This window comes from Bos javanicus, chromosome 3, assembly GCF_032452875.1.
Source record: "Bos javanicus breed banteng chromosome 3, ARS-OSU_banteng_1.0, whole genome shotgun sequence".
NCBI lineage: Eukaryota > Metazoa > Chordata > Mammalia > Artiodactyla > Bovidae > Bos > Bos javanicus.
The window spans coordinates 103018428-103045190 of record NC_083870.1 but is presented as its reverse complement, the minus strand read 5'-3'; the positions used below and the strand labels follow the sequence as shown (position 1 = coordinate 103045190).

The 26763-nt window shown below is 48.3% G+C and overlaps 1 protein-coding gene across 5 annotated transcripts in view; it reads left to right on the top strand.

Annotated features, from left to right (window-relative positions):
- Window positions 1-26763, top strand: part of CFAP57 (cilia and flagella associated protein 57) — a 69091-nt gene that overhangs the window by 22783 nt on the left and 19545 nt on the right. For 4 of the 5 annotated variants that reach the window (XM_061412255.1, XM_061412257.1, XM_061412256.1 and 1 more), the window contains 9 exons: window positions 4264-4476; window positions 5756-5929; window positions 9580-9741; window positions 13767-13922; window positions 15014-15107; window positions 15721-15911; window positions 19621-19794; window positions 21204-21362; window positions 23985-24128. In XM_061412255.1, the coding sequence (XP_061268239.1) occupies window positions 4264-4476; window positions 5756-5929; window positions 9580-9741; window positions 13767-13922; window positions 15014-15107; window positions 15721-15911; window positions 19621-19794; window positions 21204-21362; window positions 23985-24128 (1467 nt within the window). The remainder of the gene's footprint in view (window positions 1-4263; window positions 4477-5755; window positions 5930-9579; window positions 9742-13766; window positions 13923-15013; window positions 15108-15720; window positions 15912-19620; window positions 19795-21203; window positions 21363-23984; window positions 24129-26763) is intronic. The other variant, XM_061412258.1, reaches the window with a different exon arrangement.

Below are 26763 nucleotides of genomic sequence, written 5' to 3'. Positions count from 1 at the left end.
TAAGCGTCTTTTCATTTCATGGCTGCAGTCACCATCTGTAGTGATTTTGGAGCCCAGAAAAATAAAGTCTGACACTGTTTCCACTGTTTCTCCATCTATTTCCCATGAAGCAATGGGACTGGATGCCATGATCTTCGTTTTCTGAATGTTGAGCTTTAAGCCAACTTTCTCACTCTCCACTTTCACTTTCATCAAGAGGCTTTTTAGTTCCTCTTCACTTTCTGCCATAAAGTGGTGTCATCTGCATATCTGAGGTTACTGATATTTCTCCCGGCAATCTTGATTCCAGCTTGTGTTTCTTCCAGTCCAGCGTTTCTCATGATGTACTCTGCATAGAAGTTAAATAAACAGGGTGACAATATACGGCCTTGACGAACTCCTTTTCCTATTTGTAACCAGTCTGTTGTTCCATGTCCAGTTCTAACTGTTGCTTCCTGACCAACACACAAATTTCTCAAGAGGCAGATCAGGTAGTCTGGTATTCCCATATATGAACTGACAAATTCCTAGAAAAATTGAATCTGTAATTTAAAACCTGACAAGGAAAACTATCACTGGAGAAGTAGATCGAATTTTAAGGAAAGCATGACACTAATCTTGGGGAGGGGGGGAAATTCTAGAGAATTTTTTTTAAAAAGTAAAGTAAATACTTCCAACATTGTTCTAGGAGGCCAGCATAGTTGTGATACCAAAACCTATCAAAGACATCACAAGAAAGGAAAATGGCAAGCCAGTCTTGTGTGTGAATATAAAGATGTCCTAAATAAATTGTCATCAAACCAATCCATCAATATGTTAAAAGGATAATACAACATGACCATGTTGATTCATTCTGCTGCTGCTACTGCTAAGTCACTTCAGTCGTGTCCGACTCTGTACGACCCCATAGATACAACATTGTTTTAGATTTTGAAATCATTAGTGTATACAACATTAATATAGTAAGGATTAAAAAGCATATGCTTATCTCTATAAATCCAAATATAATAATCAATAACATTGACAGTGTATCAATAACATAACAGATTTAAAAAGCACTTAAAATAATGGGGAATGTACATTATAAAAAAATCTTATATAAGACATTTATTTTAAAAACCTACAACAATCAGCACACTTGATTATGAAATTGTGAAAGAGAGCAAAACATGATGCCTTCTGTTAGCCTTGTACTGAGTTCTATCCAGTGCAATAAGGTACGAAACGGAAATATACATTAGTCCATGCTTAGTTGGCTCCTCAGTCATGTCCAGCTCTTTGCGACCTCATTGACTGTAGCCTGCCAGGCTCATCTGCCCATGGGAATTCTCCAGGCAAGAATACTGGAGTGGGTTGCCATGCCCTCCTCCAAAGGATCTTCCCAACCCAGGGATCGAACCCAGGTCTCCCACATTACCGGCAGATTCTTTACCACCTGAGACACCAGGGAAGCCCAACATTGGTCCATGGGGCTGCCATAACAAAATAGCCCAGACTGGATGGCTTATGAAGAGCAGAAATTTTTCCTCACAGTTCGGAGGGTGGGGAGTCCAAGATCAAAGTGCCAGCACAATTAGAAGAGGGCCCTCTTCCTGGTTTCAGACTTCCTGTAGCCTCCCATGGTGGAAGGGGCGAGCTAGCACTCAGGGGCCTTTCCTAAGAGCGCTCATCCCATTCGTGAGGGGAGAACTCAGGACCTAATCACTTCCCAAAGGCACCACTTCCTAATACCATCACCTTGGGATGTCAGGATTTCAACATGAATTGAGGTGGGGCTGATGAGAGACAGAAACATTCAGACCATAGCAAAATAAGAGGCATGAGGGTTGGAAAGGAAGAAATAAAGCTATTGCCACGGACAGCATAACTGAGTTTGTAGAAAATTTAGAGAATTTGCAGATAAACTATTAAAATTCGTGAATCTGGGAATATTGTTGGAAATTATTATATTTAAGTCCCTTTTTACATAATAGTGACAAACGATCAAAAAATGTCATTTAAAAGGTAGAGCTCGGGCTAAGACATGGCTAAGGATGTGGCTGGAAGAACTGGAGTCATGGGAACACCCAAAAAGGTGTCCAGTTGGTCAGGAGGTTGGCTACATAGGAGGAGATTGAGAAAATGTGTCGGAGATATTAATGTATTGGAGATTATGGGAGCCAGTCGCTCTACTGGAGAACGGAGTTACAAATATGGAAAAGGGAAAAAGTTAGAATGTTGTTATTTGGCAGTTTTGTTCAGTGACTTGGTAACCTAATTCTGAGAAGTCTTTTTTTCTCCTGCAGTGGGCAGCCTCAGATGTCGCTGCTCAGATGTTTTTCTTTCTTGATCTTTTAGCCTGGTTACCTAGGGCTTGTCCCTGGGTTGACCTAAGCCACTTAATTAGTCATAGATTATGCTTAAGCCCCCTTCCCCAGTTATATTTTCACCCTTCACTGTTGGATTTTTGTTTAGAAAACAGAAAACTGTGATTTTCCTGTCACAGTTCATGGAGTTTATGCTTTTGCTCCATGTTTAGCCAGAAACTAGTAGTTTTGAGGTTCCCTCTCTGACTATACCTGAGAGGGTGCAGCCTCAGCCATGCACCCCACCTTCCAGGCTGCCAGGCATAAGCATGATGTTATTTCTAAGCCTGACTTCCTGGGAAATGCCCCTGGGTCAGAAGCTTATTATTCAGTTGGTGTTGGTCAGATGTTGTATTTAAACCCTTCGTGCCTGTGAAGCTTCCACCCTGTGTCAGTGGGGTTTTGTACAGCACAGGAGATGCTTTCAAGTGTCCCCACATCCTGCTCTGATTTCTCCTGAGTGTGTGCAGCACAGCACACACATCAGCCTTCCCGATCCCCACAGTTGCCTCTCATCCCGGAAGGGCTCTCTCAACTGTCCCCTTCCCTTCTTCTTCCTGTTCTAATTCTGTTACTGCTCTGCCATTTTGCTTCTATCAGGGAGTTTCCAGCCTTCTCTTAACTGCCCTCCACCTAGATCTCCACCAATTTAGATGATGTCCATAGGATGAAATTCTCCATGCTCTGTTCCAAATAAGTCAGTCTCCTCCAGCAGAGCTGTGGAGCTCATTGTCTTATGACCAACATCCCCCTGGGAAGAAGTTCTGCTCCACTGCACCAGAGTGGAGGGTGAGGGGTATCGACTTTCTTTCCCAAGAGTGACCTCCCTACTCTGTGCGTGGAAAGGGGGTGGGATCCCTCGTCTCTTCAGCTCTCCCCTCATGGTGTAGAACCCCCACCCATTGAGTTAACTGGGGCAGGGGCAACTGGGGTACCAGTATTCTCAGGCTTCTGCACTTGGAGTAGAGCTTCCCCAGCAGGTGGGGACCGGCTAGGGGAAGGGAGATGAGGCCCTCTTGGCCACACTTGCCTGGAATAGAGCTTCTGGGTGGGGATAAGAAATGCCAGCAGGTTTCCCAGGATGAAACCATAGCCAATGACTAAGCTCTGGGGGAGAGAGGGAGCCCCACCTTTTGGCTACAGCTGCCCAGAGTACACTGGAATAAAGTGTTTGAAGATGAGGAGGGTAAAGCAGCAGATCAGTGCTTATCTCCCCCAGTCTCTGTTCCTCCTGAGATTGAGTAGATTTTCTTGAGTGAATGTTTCTGCATTTTCTCTATGCCCTTAAGACAATTGCCAGAGACTTTAAATAACTGTTTTTATAAACTTTTTGGCCACACCACGAGGCGTGCAGGATCTTAGTTCCCCAACCAACGATCAAACCTGCACCCCCTGCAGTGAAAGCGTGGATTCTCAGGACTACCAGGGAAGTCCCTAAATAACTGTTTTTATGATTTTTAAGTTACCTATTATGTAAGGGATAGGCCAGCTGAAGTTCTTACTCTGCCATTTGGAAGTACTCTCTCTATGCAATTTTTGCAACTCCCTTTGAATATATATATATATATATATATATATATATATATATATATATATGTATAATTATTTCAAAATAAAAAACTTTTGTAAAACATAGCAGTGATTGATTGCAGCATTATAGGAATTATTATGATTCAGTCTTTACATTCATAAAGCGAGACAGAAATGAGAATATTTAATCTTCAGTATTTTGCAAACGTCTGAGGAAATAGAATGCTAACTTTCCTACAAAGCTATGATTTGTGTTTACTGAAGGGTATGTTCCAGGAAAGGACACTCTGCCTCAGCATAGTGAATCACATAAGGGGTTCTCCTCCTCTCCTTGAAAGGTGTGTGTGTGTGTGTGTGTGTGAGAATGTACATGCGCACTCCCAACTGGGCGCATCTTCCTCCCCCGTAGATTCGTTCAGTTGCGTGGAATACCGATGACAGCAAGCTGATTTCCTGTGGCACAGACGGTGCTGTGTACGAATGGAGTCTGTCCACAGGAAAGAGAGAGACCGAGTGCGTGCTCAAGTCCTGCAGCTACAACTGCGTCACCATCTCCCCTGACGGCAAAATCATCTTTGCTGTTGGGTCAGACCAGACTCTCAAGGAGATTGCAGATTCCTCAGTGAGTCTGCCCCTGTCCCTCCTCTGGGCTGCTGCCTCGATCTGCAGAAGACAGCTTCCTGTGTTTACAGCAGAAAGGGCTTCTCTGAGAACAGGGCCCTTCTTCTTGGGAGAACACCTGCCTCCTCATCCCTAAAGGATCAGCTCAGTAGTTGTTACTTCTGGAATTTCCTGCTCAGTGCCCACCTGACTCGCTTAAGTTGTGGGGCTCTTTTCCATTCCTCCTTTGCTTGCTGACTGTAACTTGTCTCTCACCCTGGAGGGAAGGAGGTCAGCAGCATCTCTAAATGGCGCTCTAACCCGTGATTTGCATGTACTTCCGTGGGCTAAAAACAGAACCGTAGTTATTGCTATCACCTAAGCTTGCCTCCATAATTGTTTGGAAATCCCCAAACTCTGAAATTTTAAAATTATGCACCTTGGCTCCCAAATAGTTAAGGGAGGAAAGAAGAGCTTGGCAAGGACACTTCCTGGAAAAGGAGCAGTGTCCTCCTCCACGAGTCCAACCGAGAGGAGGGTATCTCTCCAGTATACCCCCAGGTAGCCCCCAGCGTGGTGGTTTCCACGGTGCTGCACCAGAACAAAGCTTCTTAAGGGGAGGGCCATGGTTCACATCTCACGGTATCCCTACTAGGTGGCACAACACATGGCCCACAGAAAACACCCAGTAATAATTGGTGGCTAGGTGGATGGGTGGGTGGATGAGTGAATTAAAGAGTGAAGGAATGAAGTAATTCCCTGAGAGTGTAGTTTTGTTCCTATAATGGACATTAATAACTATTTGCTGGATAGATTTATGATCCACATCCCATTATTAGTTTGAGATACACGATAAGAGTAGCAGTTGAGAGCATACTCTCGGGAGCCTGAGTGCAGTGGGTGAGTTGAGGTAACTGACCTAGCCTCCCTGTGTCTCTGTGCCTGTGTTTCATCATCTTTAAAATAAGGATGGCAGTAACTACCTTAAGGGGTTTTGTGAGGGTTAAATGAGTCACAACCTGTAAAAGCGGGAGAGCGCTTCTGGGTATCTTAGGAAACTTTCCCTAGTGTTACTCCTAACTCCTAGAACTGTTTGCTCACCAGTCAAGCCGCCAAGAAATATTTAGTTTGTGCCCTTTTATGTGCTAGACACTAAGCCAGATGCTAAAAGGGATGGAAAACACACATTTTAAAAATCCAGAAGTTGCCCTAATGTTGCTATTAAAAGCAAGGAGAGTGATCTGGGGACACTGGGGACGCGCTTCAGCCCCTCGCCCTGAACAGAGCTGGCTGTGTTTCAGGTAATTCGAGAGATGTCAGCATTTGACGTCACCTACACGGCCGTCGTCATCTCCCACTCCGGGCGCATGATGTTTGTGGGCACCTCAGTGGGGACCATCCGTGCGATGAAGTACCCGCTCCCTCTGCAGAAAGAATTCAATGAGTACCAGGCCCACGCAGGTCCTGTCACCAAGGTGAGGGGGACTTTCCCTGGGGTTCAGTCCCAGATTCAGGTCTTGAGCGATCCACCTGGTCCTGCCTGTGGCATACCTGGTTCATCCCTTCCCCCTCCCAGCACCTTGTCTCTCCCCTTATTTATTAATCCAGCCAAGCATTTAGTAAACACTCACTGGCTCTTAATGCTCTTTGTTTGAACTACTCCCAGGAATTTGTCCTAGGAAGTGGTCAGAGGTGCTCCTGAAGATGTATGTACAAGGTTGTTCATCATATTATTTTGCATAATAACATGGGCCATTTGAGAGATGCTGAAGGGCCCTGCTCAGCTGTTCTCTACAGGCCAGCACCCTCCTGTCCCAGCTGCTAATGGCTCACAGCTGTCCTTCTCCACAGGGTTGTTCTGGACTAAAAGGAGACAGCCTGGGAGATGAGCCCCCATCCCTCCCCAGGGGCAATAACCTGAGCACACTTTTGTAAACTGTCCTTCCATCCCCCCTTCTAAAAAAGCAGTGTCCCTGTTTACAATGGGATCCTGAAGAACAGCCTCTGGGAAATGTGTTCTCTCTCCCTCCTCCCTCTCTCAACTCCAATTGAACAATACCAGCCCCTGAGGTTTCTCATTAAGTCCCAAACTTTAAATTGGCTTGCCTGCAGACACATCCTTATTAGGAAAGGATTTTTTCATTATAAACCAGAACATTCCTGTACTGAACCTGAGTCTTGGGTCCAAAGTAAATTACTATCACATATCTCCCCGCTTTGCTTTAGAACCACTAAATTTTGTGGATGTTTACTTTTCTGATTATAAAAGCAGGACATGTTTATTTTAGGAATAAAAATCCTAATCAGTTCAGTTCAGTTCAGTTCAGTCGTTCAGTTGTGTCCAACTCTTTGCGACCCCATGAATTGCAGCACACCAAGCCTCCTGGTCCATCACCAACTCCCGGAGTTCACTCAGACTCATGTCCATCGAGTTGGTGATGCCATCCAGCCATCTCATCCTCTGTCGTCCCCTTCTCCTCCTGCCCCCAATCCCTCCCAGCATCAGAGTCTTTTCCAATGAGTCAACTCTTCACATGAGGTGGCCAAAGTACTGGAGTTTCAGCTTTAGCATCATTCCTTCCAAAGAACACCCAGGGCTTATCTCCTTTAGAATGGACTGGTTGGATCTCCTTGCAGTCCAAGGGACTCTCAAGAGTCTTCTCCAACACCACAGTTCAAAAGCATCAATTCTTCGGCGCTCAGCTTTCTTCACAGTCCAACTCTCAAATCCATACATGACCACAGGAAAAACCATAGCCTTGACTATGCATCATTAATATGCTGATGCATTTTCTTCTACATTTTTGTGCATATGCTTTAAATAAATTAAGATCATACTATATGTACTGTTTTGTTGGCTGTTTTTTTTTTAATTTGTGCTATTGTAGGCATTTTTTGTACAATTAAATATTCCTCAAAAGCATGATTTTAGTAGCTATTCAAATATCCTATGATAATGATGGATCATAACTTATTTAACTCATCTCTTACAACTGGGCATTTAAATTATCCCATGAGCTCATGAATATCCTCGTCTGCAGATTGCTATGAGCATCTCTGATTATTTCCTAAGACTAAATGTCTAGACAGAGAGTGAATCCTGAGGGAAAGAGAATGGCCATTTTTAAAGTTCTTGACACATTTTGGTGATTGTGAGAAGAGAGTTTCCATAGTTCATACTTCAGTTTTCATTTTTTACTTTGAAGTAACTATAGATTCACAAGAAATCTAAAAGATAGCAGCAAGGTCCTGGTGCTCCTCACTCAGCTTCCCCCAGTAGTTATATCTGATGCACAGCGTCAAACCAGAACACTGACAGTGGCACACGAGGGGGGCCCTACGTCACTGTTTCTCATGCGCAGATGTGTGTGGCCACCACTGCACGCAAGGCGCAGAACCAGTCCAGCACCACAAAGAGCTCCCTCCTGCCCCCATCACAGTCCCACCACCATGCCTAGTCCTCGGCAACCGCTAATTTATCTTCCTTTTCTATAACTTTGACATCTTGATCATTTTATGTAAATAATCCTAACAGTATGAATATGAAATTATCAAAATGTCAAAGTTATAGAAGTGGAAAATAATCATACAGTACCTGGAGAAGGAAATGGTGACCCACTCCAGTATTCTTGCCTGGAGAATTCCATGGACAGAGGAGCGTGGCGGGCTACAGTCCATGGGGTCACAAAGAGTCAGACACGACTAAGTGACTAACACACAGTCATACAGCATATGACCATTTGAGAGGAGCTTTTTTTCACTCAGTGTAATACCTTTGATCTCCATGTCAGTTATTTCATATATCAATACTTTATTCTGTTTTCTCTGAGTAGAATTCCACGGTAAGGGTGTGCCGTGATTTGTTTAACTGTCTACCCCTTGTAAGATATTTGATTTTTCCCCATAGGTTTTGGGCTGCTACAAATAAAACTGCTATGAACAATTCCATACTGGCTTTTATGTTAACATAAGTTCATTTCTCTGGGGTAAATGCCCAGGAATACTGTTGCTGAATCATATACTGCAAGTATATTTATTTAGTTTTTCAAGAAACTGCCAGGTTCTTTTCTATTCCTTTCAGCAATACACAAAAGATCCAGTTTCTCTGCATCATTGCCAGCATTTAGTATTATCACTATTTTTTTTATTTTAGCTGTTCTAATAGGTATATAGTGACATCTCATCATAGTCTTCATTTGCATTTCCTTGAAGGAAAGTTACGACCAACCTAGACAGCATATTAAAAAGCAGAGACATTACTTTGCCAACAAAGGTCCATCTAGTCAAGGCTATGGTTTTTCCAGTAGTCATGTATGGATGTGAGAGTTGGACTGTGAAGAAAGCTGAGCGCCGAAGAATTGATGCTTTTGAACTGTGGTGCTGGAGAAGACTCTTGAGCATCCCTTGGACTGCAAGGAGATCCAACCAGTCCATTCTAAAGGAGATCAGTCCCGGGTGTTCTTTGGAAGGAATGATGCTAAGGCTGAAACTCCAATACTTTGGCCACCTCGTGCGAAGAGTTGACTCATTGGAAAAGACTCTGATGCTGGGAGGGATTGGGGGCAGGAGGAGAAGGGGACGACAGAGGATGAGATGGCTGGATGGCATCACTGACTCGATGGACGTGAGTCTGAGTGAACTCCGGGAGTTGGTGATGGACAGGGAGGCCTGGCGTGCGGCAGTTCATGGGGTCACAAAGAGTTGGATATGACTGAGCTACTGAACTGAACTGAACTGAACTGAATGACTAATAATGTTGAATATCTTTTCATGTGCTTATTTGCCATCTGTATTACTTCTCCAATGAGATGTCTCTGTATCTTTTGCCCACTTCGTAACTGGATTATTGGTTTGTTTTTTTTTTTAACTGTTGATACTTTTGTGTACCTAATAATTGACTCTAAATATTCCAAATCCACAGAGAACATATATATAGCCTTGTCTTTTCATTCATTCCCAGAAGCCCGTGAGGGTTTCTGTCTCACTGTTTTCTAAGATCAAATTTTCCTCCCAGGGAGGCTGTGCCCGGGCTTGCGTGGGGTGGGGATCTTGCACAACCACTGACTCAGTCCTGGTCTGCACGGCCTGAGAATGAAAGCCTCCTCACCATGCTCGTTCTCCTCAGATGTCGCTCACCTTTGACGACCAGTTCCTGCTGAGCGTTGCCGAGGATGGCTGCCTGTTCACCTGGAAGGTCTTTGATAAGGATGGTCGGGGAATCAAGCGAGAGAGGGAGGTGGGCTTTGCTGAAGAGGTGCTCGTTACCAAGACAGACATGGAAGAGAAGGTAAGAATTGGACCTGATGAAGAGCAACAGGGAAATTGCCTGTCAGGCCACGTCCAGTGTCCTGGGACCAGCATAAAGCCCCTCCCCAGCCTGGTTTCACCTGTGCCCAGTGCAGACCACCCCCTACCTCCACTGCATCCTGTGTCCTTCCCACCCGCCTGCGCTTCTGCCATGTAGTCATTCTGACTTACACTGAGCTGTGCTCTCAGCCTGTGACCTAGTTCTCCTCTCCTACTCTTTGCAAGCAGGTGCGGCTGCTGCTAAGTCGCTTCAGTCGTGTCCAACTCTGTGCAACCTCATAGACGGCAGCCCACCAGGCTCCCCCGTCCTTGGGATTCTCCAGGCAAGAACATTGGAGTGGGTTGCCATTTCCTTCTCCAGTGCATGAAAGTGAAAAGTGAAAGTGAAGTCACTCAGTTGTGTCCAACTCTTCGAGACCCCATGGACTGCAGCCCACCAGGCTCCTCCATCCATGGGATTTTCCAGGCAAGAGTACTAGAGTGGGGTGCCATTGCCTTCTCCTTAAAAGCAGGGACTGTGAAATAATTCGCATAATTATTGTGACATACTTAATGACCAGCAGTTTCCAGCACATGCCAGGCCTGCGGGAGACAGTCAGTAAATACTTACAAAATTAATGTGACACACTGAGTATTCCAGTTGTATCTGTGAAACTTAAATAACAGCTGGTATCTGGAACCTTTTTTTTTTAAAAAAAAAGAAAAAGATATTTATAAAACAGTCCTGAAATTCACTGCTTTCAATAATAAAACAATTAAAGTAATAATATCCAGTAACCAACCGTTTTTTTGGGGGGGGGAGGGGTGGACTTCCCTGGTGGCTCAGTGGTAAAGAAGTGGCCTACCAATGCAGGAATCATAAGTTCGATCCCTGGATCAGGAAGATCCCCTGGAGGAGGAAATGGCAACCTACTCCAGTATTCTTGCTGGGAGAATCCCATGAACAGAGGAGCCTGGTAGCTACAGTCCTTGGGGTCACAAAAGAGTTGGATACAACTGAGTGACTAAACAACAACAAACCTTTTATTGAGGTTTGTCACAAACCAAACACTGTGCTAATTACCAATACAGGAGACACAGGTTTGGTCCGTGGGTTGGGAAGATCCCCTGGAGGAGGAAATGGCACCCACTCCAATATTTTTGCCTTGGAGAAATTCAATGGACAGAGGAGCCTTGTGGGCTACAGTCCATGGCATTGCAAAAGAGGTGGACACGACTTCACAACTAAACAACAGCAAACCTTTTTTTTAGGTTTGCCACAAATCAAACACTGTGCTAATTACTTTATAAGTATTTTCTCATTTGAATCTCACAACTGGAGAAGATACTATTGTTTTCCCCCATGTTTCAGGAAGTACTTTTGGAGAGGTCGAGTGGCATGTCCATAGTGCTACTACACATAGAGTATTAGTTAGGAGAAGGCCCAGAGCACCAATCCAGACTTCGTCCACAGCCCACTCCATCATCATGACCTCAGAGCACCTTTCCTCCTGTTGAGGCAGCCAAGAGTCCAATCACATGTGTTTGGAGAGCTCTGAGCCCTGTGCTCCCCGAGGAAGAAGCCCAGTGGGTGGTATTCTCTCAGGGCGTACAGAGCATGCACAGCTATGCACTCACTGCCGTTCATGCAGAGTTTACTGTGCATTCGCTGAGTACCTGCTGTTTGCTGGTCACTGGGGCTGCATGTGTGGAAAGACAGGCGGGGCCCTGTGATCAGGAAACTCACGGTCACGCAAGGAACAGCGACAAGTGAAAGCAGCGGGACCGCAATGCCAGAAGGGCCCCGTAGTAGGATGATAGTCCCCAGGGGATTCCCGGAGATCACTCCGCGAGCTCCCTGGAACTTCCTGCAGGAAAGGGAAGTGGGAGGAAAGGCTGAGGGAGAGCCTGTGACAGTTGGGGTCTAACCTCCTGCAGGCAGGCACCTGTGTCTCCTCCTCCTCCCTCTTCTCTCTTCTTCCCCGAGCAGAATACACCAGGCTGCACCGAAGCCTGAGGTGTCTGGGCTGCCTCCTGACCCCGCCCCCAGCTAGGCCTGACAGCGCTGCTGCCAACCGGAAGTGACCAGTGTGTGTTCCCCTCGCTTCTTGAAATTCCCTTGTTTCTCGGCTCCATGCGCCCACACTCTTATCATTGCCTGTAAGCCACTGACTGTTCCTCCCCAGCAACCTTCCTGGCCCTTCCTTCACCCGGCCTTAAAAGTCACATTGCCCAGAATTCCCAACTCTTTCTTTGTCTTTATACTCTTTATGACATTGTATGTAACTCTGTGATTCACCCAGCCACTTAGTCATTCATTTATTCATGCATCCAACTAGTACTTGCAGAGGGATCTGCCACGTGCCAGACACTGTGCTAGATCTGGGATTACAGAAATGAAGGACATAGACAGTCCTGGAGTTTATATCACAGGAGAAGGTGTGGTTAAAATTTTATTTATTTATTTGGCCCTGCCACATGGCTTGCAGGAACTTAGTTCTCCAGCCAGCAATTGCACCCACACCCTTGGCAGTGAAAGCATGGAGTCCTAGTCACTAGACAGCCAGGGGATTCCCTAGGTAAAATCTTAAAGGGAATCAAATGTGTAGTGAGTGTTATGAAGGAAACGGTGCTGTGGGAGCCCAGGGAAGGGACCCTGACCCAGGCAGACTGGTGTCTGAGGAAGTGAGCCTTGAACAGAGCCTCCAGAACATGAGTGTGTGCAGATGGGTGAGGGAAGGTGCTCTGAGGAGGATGCCCCTAGCTAGTGGGGCTGGAGTGGAGGGGGTGCTGGAGAGAAAGTTTGGAGGTGAAGGAGAGAAAGGTGCTGAGGGGGCTTCTATAGCAGGTTTCAGACTTTGGAGACGGTTCCTAAGGCCCCATTGATGATCTGAGTTAGGCAGTGACTTGGTAGACTTGCATCTGGAGAGACTTCTCTGCAGCAGCCACGTGGAGTAGGACAGAGGCAGGAGGATGAGCAAATGCTTCCAGTGCAGCGCGTCAGAACCGGGGGTTCCGGCCAATAAACATATCCCACTCGTCCCCGGCAGACCGCCAGGGCCATGTGTTCATCTGATAAGTGTTTATTTGGTGCTGACTCTGTTGCTGGTCCTGTGCTGGGCTCCCAGGATCATGCAGGGAAGCAAGCCAGGCCAGGGCAACCCTCAGGGAAGGTCCGGTCAGGGGAGGTGAGCTTCACCCATAGTCCTCTCACTCATCTTCACCACATCAGGTACCATTCCCTAAAACCTCTCCGACATCTTTCCACTCGCTCTGCTCCCCGACCTCTGGCCAGGCTCTTACCATCCCGCAGCAGGACCATGCAGGGCCCCTCAACCAATGCATCTGCCCTCAGTCCTTCTCTGACCCAGCCTGGGTGCACACTGCCTGTCTTTGGGCACTTCTCACAATTGGTAATGATGTGTCTACCTGGCTGATTCAGTAGGCTGTAAGTTCCATGGAGGCAGGAATCCTGATTCAAGAAATACTTTTCGAGTGCCTACTGTGTGTTCAGCACCATTCTAGGTACCTGAAATACATCAGTGTACAAGACCAACAAAGATCTCAGCCTTCTTGGAGATTGAATTCTGGGGCGGGGATGAAGCCAAAAGGCAATAAACAAAATAATACATAACATTTAAAAGTGCCAAGATCTAAGGGGATAATGAAAAATAGAGCAGGGTAAGAGGTGGGGAGTCAGAGTGCTGGGAATGGGAACAGCAAGGGGAAGGAAAATCAGGTCCATGTAGACCTGACTGAGCAGGTGACCTTTAGGCGTATCTGCGGGAGAGATGTGAGTTATCAGCATAATGCCTGTCGCTCAGTGGAGCGCCACACTGAATAGGTGTTTTGGAGATAGAGGAAGAAGCTCATGTGTCTCCAAGTGTCTGATCTGTGTCTTATGTGGAAAGATGACGCATGCTCTGAGCAGAGCTGCAGGCCCCAGAGAGCTCAAGGCCACGGGGTTTAAATAGTCCGATTCAGCCGCACTGTGAATGTTCTTGATTCTGTGTCCTCCTTTCAAAGGCTCAGGTTATGTTGGAGCTGAAGACTCGTGTGGAAGAATTAAAAATGGAGAATGAGTATCAGCTTCGACTAAAGGATATGAACTATTCTGAGAAGATTAAGGAGCTAACAGACAAGTTCCTCCAGGAAATGGAGTCCTTGAAAACAAAAAACCAGGTCTGTTGAATCAACAGCCGCAAATAAGAAATTTCCTATTCACTCAAAACAACCAGCACTCGCTCAAACAATAAGACATATGATCATGTTGATAACACCATAAATGCTTACAGCAAAGTGCTAAGTGAAAAAAGAGAAAAAAGCAGAATATAAAAAACTCTTTATGGTGAATGCTACTAATGAGGTAAAACAGACACACCTAGAACAATTTTTAAGAAAATAGATAATGATATGACCATCTCTGGAAGTTGAAATTGTGGATAGTTTGAATTTAGTTCTTTAGGCTTTTCTATAATTTCCAGATTCTCCACGAGGAGAATATATTACCTTTCTGATCAAGAGAAACTTACTTAATAGCAAAATGAAAAGTAACAAGAAAAATAAAGTATGTAAAGAGAAAGCGTACAGAATATTGATCTCCAGATTGTCAGTAAGTTAAGTAAAATTAGTCATTAACATTGGTCCAAGATTCTCCTGGAATGATTCCTCTATTCCGTACAAACCTGCCTGGTCCTTCTTTCAATGCTGCCAATTTTTTGCTCAAGTGATATTTGGTTCTTTTATGTTATCTCTATGGGTCTAAAAACACCCTGGCAGTTAATTTTAGTATTTCATTCATTTAATCAACAAACATCGGTGCCCTCTGTACACAGAGTACACAGGTAGGTCCCTCCCCTGTCTGCAAAGAGCTTTGCTGCTTCATTAAAGAAAACACTTTCTCGGAAGCTGACACATTAACATATCCAAGGATTTCCTTTGAGAGCAACGTGCTAACAACAGAGGATTCAAATCAATCCTTACCTTTTCCACCCAAAAATCCATTTGGTGCCTGTCCGAAACTGAACTCATGATTGACAAGATCCATTTCACAGAAGGGATCTGTATAGAGATAATATAGAACTCTCAGAGCAGACTATCATACAAATAAAAATGATAGCTTGAATGTTGTTCATAGAACAAAGTAAGAGTGCAAAGTAAGGGCTTGGGAAATGTTTGTGAGTGAAGGAGGCTATTACTTATACAATGGGTGCTCTCACAGTGGTGCTTTCAGCAGACGTGTAGAAATGCGAATATTTGACTCTGTGTCTTAGGTTTTAAAAACGGAAAAAGAAAAGCAGGATGTACTCCATCGCGAACGCATGGACGACCTCCTGGACAAACAGAGCCGGGAACTGCAGGACCTAGGTGAGGCCACCCGTGCAGGGCCCTGGGCAGAGGGCCGTTGGTTGGGGGCAAAGTCCGACAGCCCTCTGGATTCAACCCTGTCTATAAACAGCCTGCCTTTATCCCCTGGAGCTCACTGTGGTTTTTATTCCTGTGTATTTACTCATTCTTTAAACACAGGTTAAATACCTACTGCATGCCAGTAGGAGATACAAAAAAGTGTGGGTCTGGAACCTAACAGACTGCATTGAGTTCCAGACTCACCCTGACTTGCTGGGTGCGCTAGGGAGTCACCAAACCTCCCCCAGCCTTACTTTACTCTTCCATAAGATGGGGGTACTGGCACCTGTTTTGCATACTCAGGACATTCTTCTTGGCCCTGAACCTCCAAACATCCCTCTGCACTTTCCTGGAAACCTTTCTGCCTAACATCGAAGGGAGGGAATCAGGTTGCCTTATAAGACGATAGCGTGGGGGCCCTGTAAGGAAGATGGGTGTGCATTTGAATCTGGCCTGTCGAAGCAGAGGCTCTAGCTGGTGCTGGAAGGGAACAGAAAAGCAGCCAAGGCTCCTGAGTGTCCCCGGGGCTGGTGCTACCGTCTCTCCTGAAGTAACCTTTCTTGCTTCTCTCCAGAATGTTGCAACAACCAAAAGTTGCTTCTGGAATATGAGAAGTACCAGGAGTTGCAGCTCAAGTCCCAGAGGATGCAAGAGGAGTACGAGAAGCAGCTTCGGGATAACGATGAGACCAAGAGCCAGGCCCTGGAGGAGCTGACTGAGTTTTACGAGGCCAAACTGCAGGAGAAAACCACCCTCCTGGAAGAGGTACTCACAGGAAGCCGAGCTGTGCCTCCTGTTGACAGTGCCATCCTGCAGCCCTGGCCTGGGAACAGCGCTGAGAGCCGTGGGGAGCCCCGCTTGGCCTCCTTTTCCTTCCCCACCTTCCTTCCTGAGTGTGTTTCGTGGCCTTGTTTTGTGCTGTTTCTGTGTTTGTGTCCCTGGCAGCTAGGGGCCTCCCTGAGGGCGGAGGTGCTCAGCTTTTCAGACCGAAGTTCCTTGGCTTGACTAAGTTCATCCCCATTGTTCTCTTCTAACTGTATCTTCTCTGGGGAGAGCTTTCTAGCAGAAGCCTGTAGAACCTGGAGACGAACAAGGTACCTGAGCCATGGGGAAGGTGGTTGCCTGAAACCCTTCGTAGCTTCTCATGTCTCACAAGATGAAATCATTCCTTCACGGACTGAACAAGCAGACCTGCCTTACAGGTTTAGCAGCATAAGTGCTGGGTGATCAAGCAAAGTGAATGTGGGGCCAGGTTCTCGGTTGGGTGAGAGAGGCGGTCACACAGACTAATGTTCATCAAAATGTAGACGGGACAGTGGGGCGCAGACACAGAGCACCTGCCCCCTCCACCTGCTAACCCACCACCCGCCCCCCACATCCCCTGCCACTGGCCTGCAAGGTCGGGAAAGACTGGTAGGAGCTACAGAGATCCTGGAGGCATGGAAGCTGGAATTAACCAGGAGACAGGGAAATGCAGGAGGTTAAGAGAGAGCATCCAGGCAGAGCAAAGTCATAGAATGTTCCAGCAGATGGGGTTGCCGCAATATCTCATTTCCTGAGATGAAGAGAAAATTGAGAGGAGGCCAGATGGTCTCCTTTTTGGCACAAAATTCTGGCAGATGGTGTTCTTCTGAGAGTGACGGGGCAGGAGAGTCATGAAGGTGTGGAGTGATTTTAGTTTTTGTTTTTTGTGTTTTTTTGGCTGCTCTGGATCTTCATTATGGTGCCTGATCTTAGTTGCCTCATAGCATATGGGATCTTAGTTCACCAACCAGGGATCGAACCCACTTTGGAAGGCCCATTCTTAACCACTGGACCACCAGGGAAGTCCCATATGGAGTGATTTTTGAAGGGAATGACCAAGAAGAGGATGGGCAGGTCTGTAGCTGAAGGCCTAGCTGCCTGAGGCTAATTCTGGCTGCAGTGACCCACCAGGCTGTGTGCTTTTCCACAGCAGGGCTCTGCAAGAAAATGTGTGAACAAGGAAGGCACAGGGCAGCCCTGACCCAGAGCCAGGGCTTTACCAACTGGTGAAAATAATGGTCGGCTGGGAACCAGCCACTGGGTCCAGGCCAGAGAAAGTCAGTAAGGAACCAAGAGACAGTGGATGAATCAAGACTGGGCCAGGGAACGTGGTGAGGTTGAGAGCCAGGGTGGCATACCTGGGATCTAACAGAAAAGTCACCTGTGCTCAGGGAACAGGGCCTGTATTTTAAGACTCAGAGGTGGCACCGTTCCAGGGGGTGGGCCTGAGAGTGGATGCAGGAAGATAAGGGTCACAGCACCAGGAGACATCCTAGGGTCCTCTGTAACCACCCTGATGATGGCAGGGAAGCTGCTGAGTCGGCATCCAGAAGTCCTCGGTGAACTGGGACACTGCCCAGGTGGTGGGGGTGGACTCAGTGGGAAGTAGAGGGTGGAGGCCCTCTACTCGGCAGAGGCTGAGCTCAGAGAGCAGAGAGCCAAGAGAATTCCACCCCGACCCAAGCCCACCTGATTCCATTTCTACAGCTGCCCTGCCTACCTGCCCAGCCCCATTTCCGGTTGCCCCATCCAGCTTCCCACATCCAGTGATGTGGAGCCTCTGGAATTCTTCTATACCAACCTCTGAGCCCCTGCTCAGGATGATGCTTCTTCACTTGGCTGCTGGTGTGCACCCTCAGGGACTCAGGACAAGAGCCAACTCCTTGACAATTTTTCCCCAACCACTCACCGTCCTCCCCCTTTTACAGGGCTAAGCATCCCTCTGTGTTCTCAAGGCCCCCAGACCCCTTTTGTCCTTGTGGCTTATACAACAACATCTCAGTCTGCCGGGCTCTGCTTTTAGGGTGAATGGATCCTCCCAGAGTAGTGCAAGGCCAGCCTTCCTCCCCAGACCTCTCATAGTGATGACAAGGCTTTTTTTCTTTTGAGTCAGCAGGATTTCAACTCAGAACTTTGCTAGAGAGATGCCTCCCAAATGTCATCTTACTAAGCTGACTGGGATTCTTCTACTTTTTAGCAACATCTCTTAGATCAAGAGCAGGGGCTTGTGGGCCCCTCTAGGTTACAGACGGAGTCCACTGGGCAGACTTCCATCCAGCAAGAGTCTGGCAAAGAGAAGCCTTTGTCAGGAAGTCATTGAGCTCAGTTTTAAAACACCTGCCTCTCTCAATCTCCAAAACACTCGGTCAAGGGATGGTATATGCAACCTGGGAGAATGCCAGGGTCAGAATCGGAAGAAAGCCACTGATTCTGCTGAGATCTACAGTGTCCACCCCCAGGCAGCAGTGAGCAAGGAGGGGTCCTACCCCATGCTCCACCAGGCAGAGCTTGTTCTCCCAGCATCTGAGCTCTAGGCTTTTACTCATTCAGCACCAACTCTATACCATATACTGTGCTGGGTATTCACTGCGGTAGAGAGATGTGGCCCTGCCATCATGGAGCCTCCATGTCAAACAGGCATTTATTATGTGATGGGGGATATACAGGCTTCACACAGGAAATGATACCTCAACCAAGAGCTGGAGGAAATGTCAGAGAAAGCCACGGGAAGAGGCTAGAACCAGAGGTACAGTGAGTACCACCTGTAGCTGAGGACCAGGCACACTGGGGGAACTGCAGTTAGTTCACACTGGCAAGAGCTCAGGGCGGGAGTGATGGCTGAGGCTGGAGAGGTGAGCCAGGCCTGCCTCCTGAGGGTCTGTGGACCGGGTTCAAGAGTCCAGGCTCTACCCTGAGGACAAGGGTGAGGCAGAGAAGGCTCTCAAGTTAGGGGCGGCATGACCAGGTGTGTGGTTTCGAAAGCTCCCCTAGACTAGAGGATGAGATCAGACTGGAGGGAAGCATGACCAGAGGCAGGAGGCCAGCTAGGAGGCTGAGAACAGTCCAGGCAAGAGATAATGGCCTGGGCAGAGGCAGAGGCATAGAGAAGTGGCTGGATTCAAGAGGTGGAAAGGGTGGTACTGATTGGATTAGGGAAGGGGGAGAAATTAAAGAGCCACTCATTCATTCAGTATTTGAGTACCTGCTGTGGGCCAGTGTGCATTGTACACTGGGAACTCATGGTGGGCATGATAGGCTAGGTTTTTACCCTCAGGGAACTTAACATCTAATGGGAGAGACAATCAAGTAATTCTAGAAATAAATATAAAGTTGTAAGTATCACAAGTTTAGTGAAAGGAAGATAGAGGGGGGTGCTGGTGTCAGTGTGAAGAAAGCCAGAGGTGGAATGGCGAGTGTTCTGATGGGACAGTGATCAAAGCAATGGAGCGTGAGGCCTGATCTGGTAGGGAGAGAGGGACAGACAGGACAGGAAGAAAGTGGAAGGGCCAAGGGACCCATGGCCTTGTTTTCCATTTCTGTGCTAACACTCGGTCTTTCATCCCCATGATGGCCTTCGATGCTCACCTTGCCCTGGGCTCTCTGAGCTCCAAAGTGCCACCTGTCCCCACCTCCCCAGGCTCACACTCTTCTTCTCTTCTTTCCATGCCAGGCACAGGAGGATGTCAGGCAGCAGCTGCGGGAGTTTGAAGAGACCAAGAAGCAGATTGAAGAAGATGAAGACCGTGAGATCCAAGACATCAAGACTAAATATGAGAAGAAGCTTCGGGATGAAAAGGAATCAAACCTGAGACTCAAAGGAGAAACAGGCATCATGAGGAAGAAGGTACCGGGCTGGTCTCTGAGAGGTGTGGGGGGCAGGCCTGGACCGCACTGCAGAGAAAGCATGGGGTGGGTGGACGGACGTGGAGTCAGCGAACAGTGGCTCTGCCCAGGGTAGGGGCTGGTGGGGAGTGGGGCGACTGGCAGAATTCCCACCTGAATGTCCTCATCTCCAGCAAGTGGGTTTGGAAAGCAACGCCAGCCAGTGTGAAGGTTCCCCCTGCACAGACAGGCAGACAGATCCTTACCACACCCTCTGATGGGGTAACCACTGGGGCTCGTCCTCCTCTCTCCTGTTTACAGGAGACAGGGAGGTTCACCATGGCCCTGGTGAACCCTTTGGGCTTCCCTTTATTGGCAAGTGGGATTTAGAGTTTTCAGAGTTAAACCTTAAAGTGGAAATGAGGTCTTTGGACGTGAGATAGACGTGGAGGTGTCCTCAGGCTCTCAGTGTAGGGAGTCAGGGGTGCTCCTGGTCGCACACTGGGGGTGGGAGAAGGATTGGGAGTAGAGAGTACTTAGTTTACAAGGCGGGGGAGATGTTTGTAGTCACTGACGGCCAGGCAAGGAGGCATTCAGTTCACAGATCCTTACAGAATTGCCAATTCCCCCCCCAAACATTTAGCCTTTGTTGTCGTTCAGTTGCTCAATCATGTCTGACTCTTTTCGACCCCAGGGACTGCAGCATGCCAGGATTCCCTGTCCTTCACTATCTCCCAGAGTTTGCTCAAACTCATGTCCATTGAGTTGGTGATGCCATCCAACCATCTCATCCTCTGTCATCCCCTTCTTCTGCCCTCAGTCTTTCCCAGCATCAGGGTCTTTTCCAGTGAGTCAGCTCTTTGCATCAGGTGGCCAAAGTATTGGAGCTTCAGCTTCAGCATCAATCCTTCCAATGAATATTCAGGGTTGACTTTCTTTAGGATTGACTTCTTTGATCTCCTCACAGTCCAAGGGACTCTCAAAAGTCTTCTCCAGCACCACAGTTCGAAAGAAGCCAAATGCAAAGCCAGTTCACATTCTTTACTATTAGAAATCACACTACTACCCAATCCAGGGGCAGTCATGCCTTCCCTTCTTGGACATGACTAAGATGGCTCATCACTTAGGTCACTCATCTGTGACCTTGATGGAGCATGGAGCCCAACCTTTCGAAGTCTGTGCAGTCATGGAAAACTCTGGATCCGCCAGGGGAACTGGTCTCTGGAGGCTCTCACGGCAGCTGGTCCTTCCTCACATAAGGGATGGGACTGGATCTTCTTGCCCAGAAGCCCACATCGCCCATTTGGCCTGGGAAATTCCTGATAGTCCCAAATTCCGATGAGGCACTCCTAAAATCCTCAGGCAGTGGGGGGGAATGGAGGTGCGTTCACAGGCTCTGGGGTTCTCTGCTGTTGCTGTTTGTTCCCCTAGTTCAGCAGCCTGCAGAAGGAGATTGAAGAGCGAACCAATGACATTGAGCTCCTGAAGGGGGAGCAGGTGAAGCTGCAAGGGGTCATCAAGTCCCTGGAGAAGGACATCATGGGCCTCAAGCGGGAGATCCAGGAGAGAGACGAGACGATTCAAGATAAGGTAAAGGCACATCCTCTGTCCCTCCTCAACTCCAGCCCAGCTGGACACAGGCCATGAGGACAAAGCTCAAGGCAGACTCCCTGCCTTTTGACCTCAATGGGGGATGAGCTGTCAGTGAAGTGCCTACTGTGTGGGTGGCACGGAGCTAAGTGCTGTCAATTCATCCCATTCAATTCCCCTCAAAACGCCAGGGACCGTGAGCAACCCAGTTATATAGCTCAGGAAGCTGGTTCCCAGGGTGAAGTGTCTCACCCAGGGTCGTAACAGTTTATAGGTGACAGATTTGTGGTAAGAACCTGAGTGCTGACTGCCAGGCCCCGGCTCGCCTCTGTGCCAGGCATCCCAGGGTGACCATCTCATGGACTGGGGGCAGCTCGCCCAGCGCATCGCCCGTGTGGTCCCCCTGATCAGAGAGGAACTCCCCTGCGGTGAGCCCTGTAACCACTGGGGACCGCAGAAAGTGAAATCACTTTTCTGGATAGCTTTCTCACAAAACAGTAAGAGACACATCACCTGTTGTGAGGTACACCACCTCCGTATCCAACATCGCATGTCCTCCTCCTGAGCAAATCCAGGCTCCTCGCCCTCCTCTCGTCCCCTCTGCCCTTGTTGCCTTAGCTGGATGCAACTCCCAGGTGGTTGAGGACCTGGGTTTCCGCCTAGTGAGCTAGGTTCCCGGGCAGCCTCTTCCGCTGGCCACATGGCAGCCTCCGGCAACTGATCCAAGCCTTGTTTTCTCACCTGTGAATGGGGCGCTCAGGGGGTCTGACAAAGACAAAATGAGACCGTGCCTACATGTCATTTCTGCAGGTGAGCATTTGCATTTATATCTGGGCATTTTTTTAGGTAGGAGCCAAAGCTCTCTGCAGATTCTTAAAGTGTTTTTTTTTATTAATTTTTATTGGTGTATAGTTGATGTACAATGTTGTGTTAGTTTCATGTGTGCAGCAAAGTGAATCAGTTATCTATATGTGTGTATCCACTCTTTTTTAGATCCTTTTCACATATAGGTCATTACAGAGTATTGAGTAAAATTCCCTGTGCCATAAGTAGGTCCTTACTAGTTAGCTATTTTTACATAGAGTGGTGTATATATATTAACCCCAATCTACTGATTTTTTGTCCCCCCCCCCCCACTATTTAAAGGGGGGTTTGACAAGAAAGAGGTTAAGACCTCTAGAAAATTGCACCAGCCTAACGGGTCTAACAGCCTTCCATCCCACTTCCCATCCAGGCTCCCTGCCTCCACACTCTGTAATCATTTCAGTCTCCCACTTTAAATTCTTTCACAACTCTCAACTGCATGTGGCAAGGGTCAGCAACCTTTTTTTCTGCGAAGGGCAAGGTAGTAAGTATTTTTGTCTTTGCTGGCAGTGTGGTCTCTCTGCCACAGTTGCTCAGTTCCGCTCCAGTAGCATAAAATCAGTCATAGACAAGACATCAATGAATGGGCTTGGCTATGTTCCAATAAAACTTTATGAAAATATGCAGAAGGTCAGATTTGACCTGAGGGCTATAGCTAACCAGCTCCTGGCCTCCTGGATAAATTCTCAACTATTTAGACCCTTGCCTTCCTCCCCGCTTCCCCTCCAGCCCTATTTCTCACTCCCTCCATGTACCACCACCCTAACTCATGTGAGTTCTTCCCAGCACCCTCAGTACACACCATGCCTTCTGTGTGCCAACCTCTTCTATGACACCTGTCACAGTGTAGCTTTACACTTGTTGGCACATCTGCTCTCCCAGCTAGTATATTTTCTCTTAAGGGTAGGGACTGTGCATATTTCTATTTGGAATTTGTAACCTTGGCAAAAGATCTCTGTTTAGCAATAACAGATAGATCTACACTCCAGTTGTCATTGCCTTGCAACACATCGCCCCAAGACTTAGTGGTGAAAAACAACCGTTTTATTATGCTTGCAAGTTGTGTAGGTCTAGAATCCGGACAGGGTACAATGGGATGGCTTGTCCTTGTCCTTGATGTCTGGGTCCTAGTGGGCCCTCAGTTGGGTGACTCCAGCAGCAGTGGGCTTGAAGACCAACAGCCAATGTGGCTTCTTTAGCCCCCTATCCAGCCCCTTGGCCAGCATGACTGGAATGCTGGGCTTAGCTGGGACTGTTGACAGAGCAGCTGTCCAGCCTACAGGTCTCAGAGTGGTGGGACTTTTGACATAACAGGTGTCCTCCCCCAGAGCACGTGTTCCAAGAGAACCAGGTGGAAGCCGCTCGGTCTTTTCCGAGATAGCCTGGGAAGCCACACGGCATCACTTGAGCTGCATTCTTTGGGTTACAAGGAGACCATAAATCCAGCCAGATGCAAAGGGAAGGGATTAGACCCTGCCTCCTGATGGAGAAGCATAAGGTCATATTGTAAAAGAACGCTTAGGATGAGAGGTGCTGTCCAGGTGAGCTTTCTTCCACGCAATCGACCACAACCTGTCCGGATGGGTGAGTAAATGACTGAAGTCTGGCACAGAAGCTGGGGAGTCAGTGGTGCCCCTGGTGGGGGAGCCCCTGTTTGTGTCCCCTCAGGAGGTCACAGGATTTGTGTTCTGTGCCTACAGGGATTCCATACCAGGGCCTCCGGATAGCTGTTTCACGCCTCCCTGCTCTCACCCACAGGAGAAGCGAATCTATGATCTGAAAAAGAAAAATCAGGAACTAGAGAAATTCAAGTTTGTGCTCGACTACAAGATAAAGGAGCTGAAGAAGCAAATAGAACCTCGAGAGAATGAGATCAAGGTGATGAAGGAACAGATTCAAGAGGTGAGAGGCCATCTGGACACCCTGGCCTTTGTCCCGACCATTCCTGGCTGGGGTTGGTGTTGCGAAGGTGAAAGCAAGCTCTCCTCACAGCCTCTCTCTGCTCCCAAGGTCCACACCAGCCTCCACTCTGCACAGGAAGTCAAAGGGAAGGCCTGAGGAGGGGTCCAGTGGTGCAGAAGCAAAATGCTTTGAGATTTGGCTTCCCCGGGCCCTTGGGTGGGATTTAACCCTGCTCCTCCCCCGACTCCCTTCTGTGCCCTTGTTCTGAGCCCTCAAAGGGAAACCGCAGCCTTTGAGGCTTCAGCCACCAGGGGGCGATGTCAACTCAGCAACCAGCTTGTCCACCAGAAAGTACATCCCTCTGGATTCAACATTTTTTTCTTGGACTAAACATGTTGGTGGGGGCCCTACGGGAGGCGGCGGTGTTTGGACTTCATCTGATAAGGAGCAGGAAATCCTCAGAGGCTCTTGAGCAAGAGAATGGCAAAATGAAGTGTGTGTTCTGGGAAACAAACAGGATGAAGGCAGAGAAAAGAGAGGGCTTCTGAGAGTCCAGTGGGGTACAAGTATTCCCCTTCAGCCCCTCTGCCTTTCCTTATGGCAGTGTTTACCCGGAAGCCTGCCCATGCTGGGCAGAGAGCAGCTGCCTGGGGTCCATGGCTGATCTGAAACTGAACTCCTAACATCCCCCTAGGAGAAGGTGATGGCACCCCACTCCAGTACTTTTGCCTGGAAAATCCCATGGATGGAGGAGCCTGGTGGGCTGCAGTCCATGGGGTCGCGAAGAGTCGGACACGACTGAACGACTTCACTTTCATTTCCCACTTTCATGCACTGGAGAAGGAAATGGCAACCCACTCCAGTGTTCTTGCCTGGAGAATCCCAGGGGCGGGGGAGCCTGGTGGGCTGCCGTCTATGGGGTCGCACAGAGTCGGACACGACTGAAGCGACTTAGCAGCAGCAGCAGCAGCAGCAACATCCCCCCAGTCCAGTTCCCCCATTTCTCAGTCAGTGGCACCAAGACCCACACCAAGGTGCTTAAGGTAGAACTCTGGGCACTTTCTAAGGTCTTCCCTTGTTAACCCCCGTATCCAAATCACTGATGCCTGTCTGATTGATCTCCAAATGATATTTCAGATCCAACCCTCCTTGCCCTCTGCTGCCACCCACCACTCCAGTCCACACCTCCCTCCTCTCTTCCGGACTTGACCCCAGCCTCCAGTCTGGTCCCTGCATCGACACCACAGCAAACTCCCAGTGGTATCCCATCCCACCTAGAATAAAATTCAGACTCTGCCGAGGCCCCTGAGGCCCCGCGTGATCCCCTCTCTACCTGCCCCTCCAGCCGTATCTCCAGGCTCCTTCTCCAGCTCCAGCCTGCAGGCTTTCTGGCGGTTCCGCGGACGAGCCACACTTTCCCCATCCAGAACCTTTGCAGATCTGTTCCCCCTGCCCGGAAGGCTCTCAGGATGACCATCACCTAACTGGCCGCTTTGAGTTGTTCACATCTCGGCTCCTGTGTCACCTCCTCAAGGAGGCCTTCCCTGACCATCCTATCCAAAACAGCCTCCTGCTCCCCCTCCGTCTTCTCTAACTGTGCTGAGCAAAGCTAAACGTAAAAGGTATAGGATGTACCGACAGCCCCATTAGGACTGGCTCCACAATAGCTGTGGTGGAGCAAAGCAAAGCCTCTTCTCCAGGAGGCCCAGAAAAGAGGCCAGATGGTGTGACAGGTCCAGGGCTGATGCATCCAGAGAGGACTTGTCCTTGTGACGGTGACTTTCTCCCTGGCCTCCGGGATAAGGAAGAGTGTTCCCAGCTGGCCACAGAGCGGCTTCCTGGTGCCCTCCTGTCATTCTTGAATGACCTCAGGCCCCAAGAATGGCAGCCTGAGCAGATAAGACAGAGCAGGGGCCCCACCTGCCTGGAAGGTCGATGTGCCGCAGGCCCCAGACCATCACTGCCTCCCTTCTCCCCCCACTTCATCTGACATTTGTTAAGTGCATTTCAGGTTGGGTCAGTTGTCTTGCACTGCCACACACCTGAAAGATTATTCACTTTCCCTTCAGTACCTGGACCAACCATGACTTTGATCCTCAGCAGGGAATATGCCCCCCTCACTTTGGGAATGAGTCAAACAGGACCCCTTCAGCCCCACCACAGGTGCCAGTCTCTGCCACGGCTGATATCTGGGCCCAGTTCCTTCCCCAGGGCCCTATGACCCAGGGGCTTCCATCCGGGGGTCAGATACCTCTGGCCCACCTGCTGCAGCCCTGCCTGGAAGTTCCTTTCCCTGCAAGAAGGAAGCTGCAAGTCCTTGGTGCCTTTGTAGAGCTGAGACCTGTGCATGGAAGGAGAATACTACCCCTCCTCCACCCCAAATGCTTTTCCAGCTTCTCTTTGATGAGTCATGACTATCTCCTTCCTAGGGCAGGAGTTTCCAGAACCTTATTTTCCTTCATATATTTGTTTCTTCATCTAGTGCAGGGTTTTTTCTCCTCGGCACTAATTACACTCTGGGGTGGATAAGTCTTTGTTGGGGGGGAAGGGGGCTATCCTGTGCCTCGTAGGATATTTAGCAGCTAGATACAAGTAGCAGCCCACACGCCCCCCCCCCCCAAGACGTGACACCAAA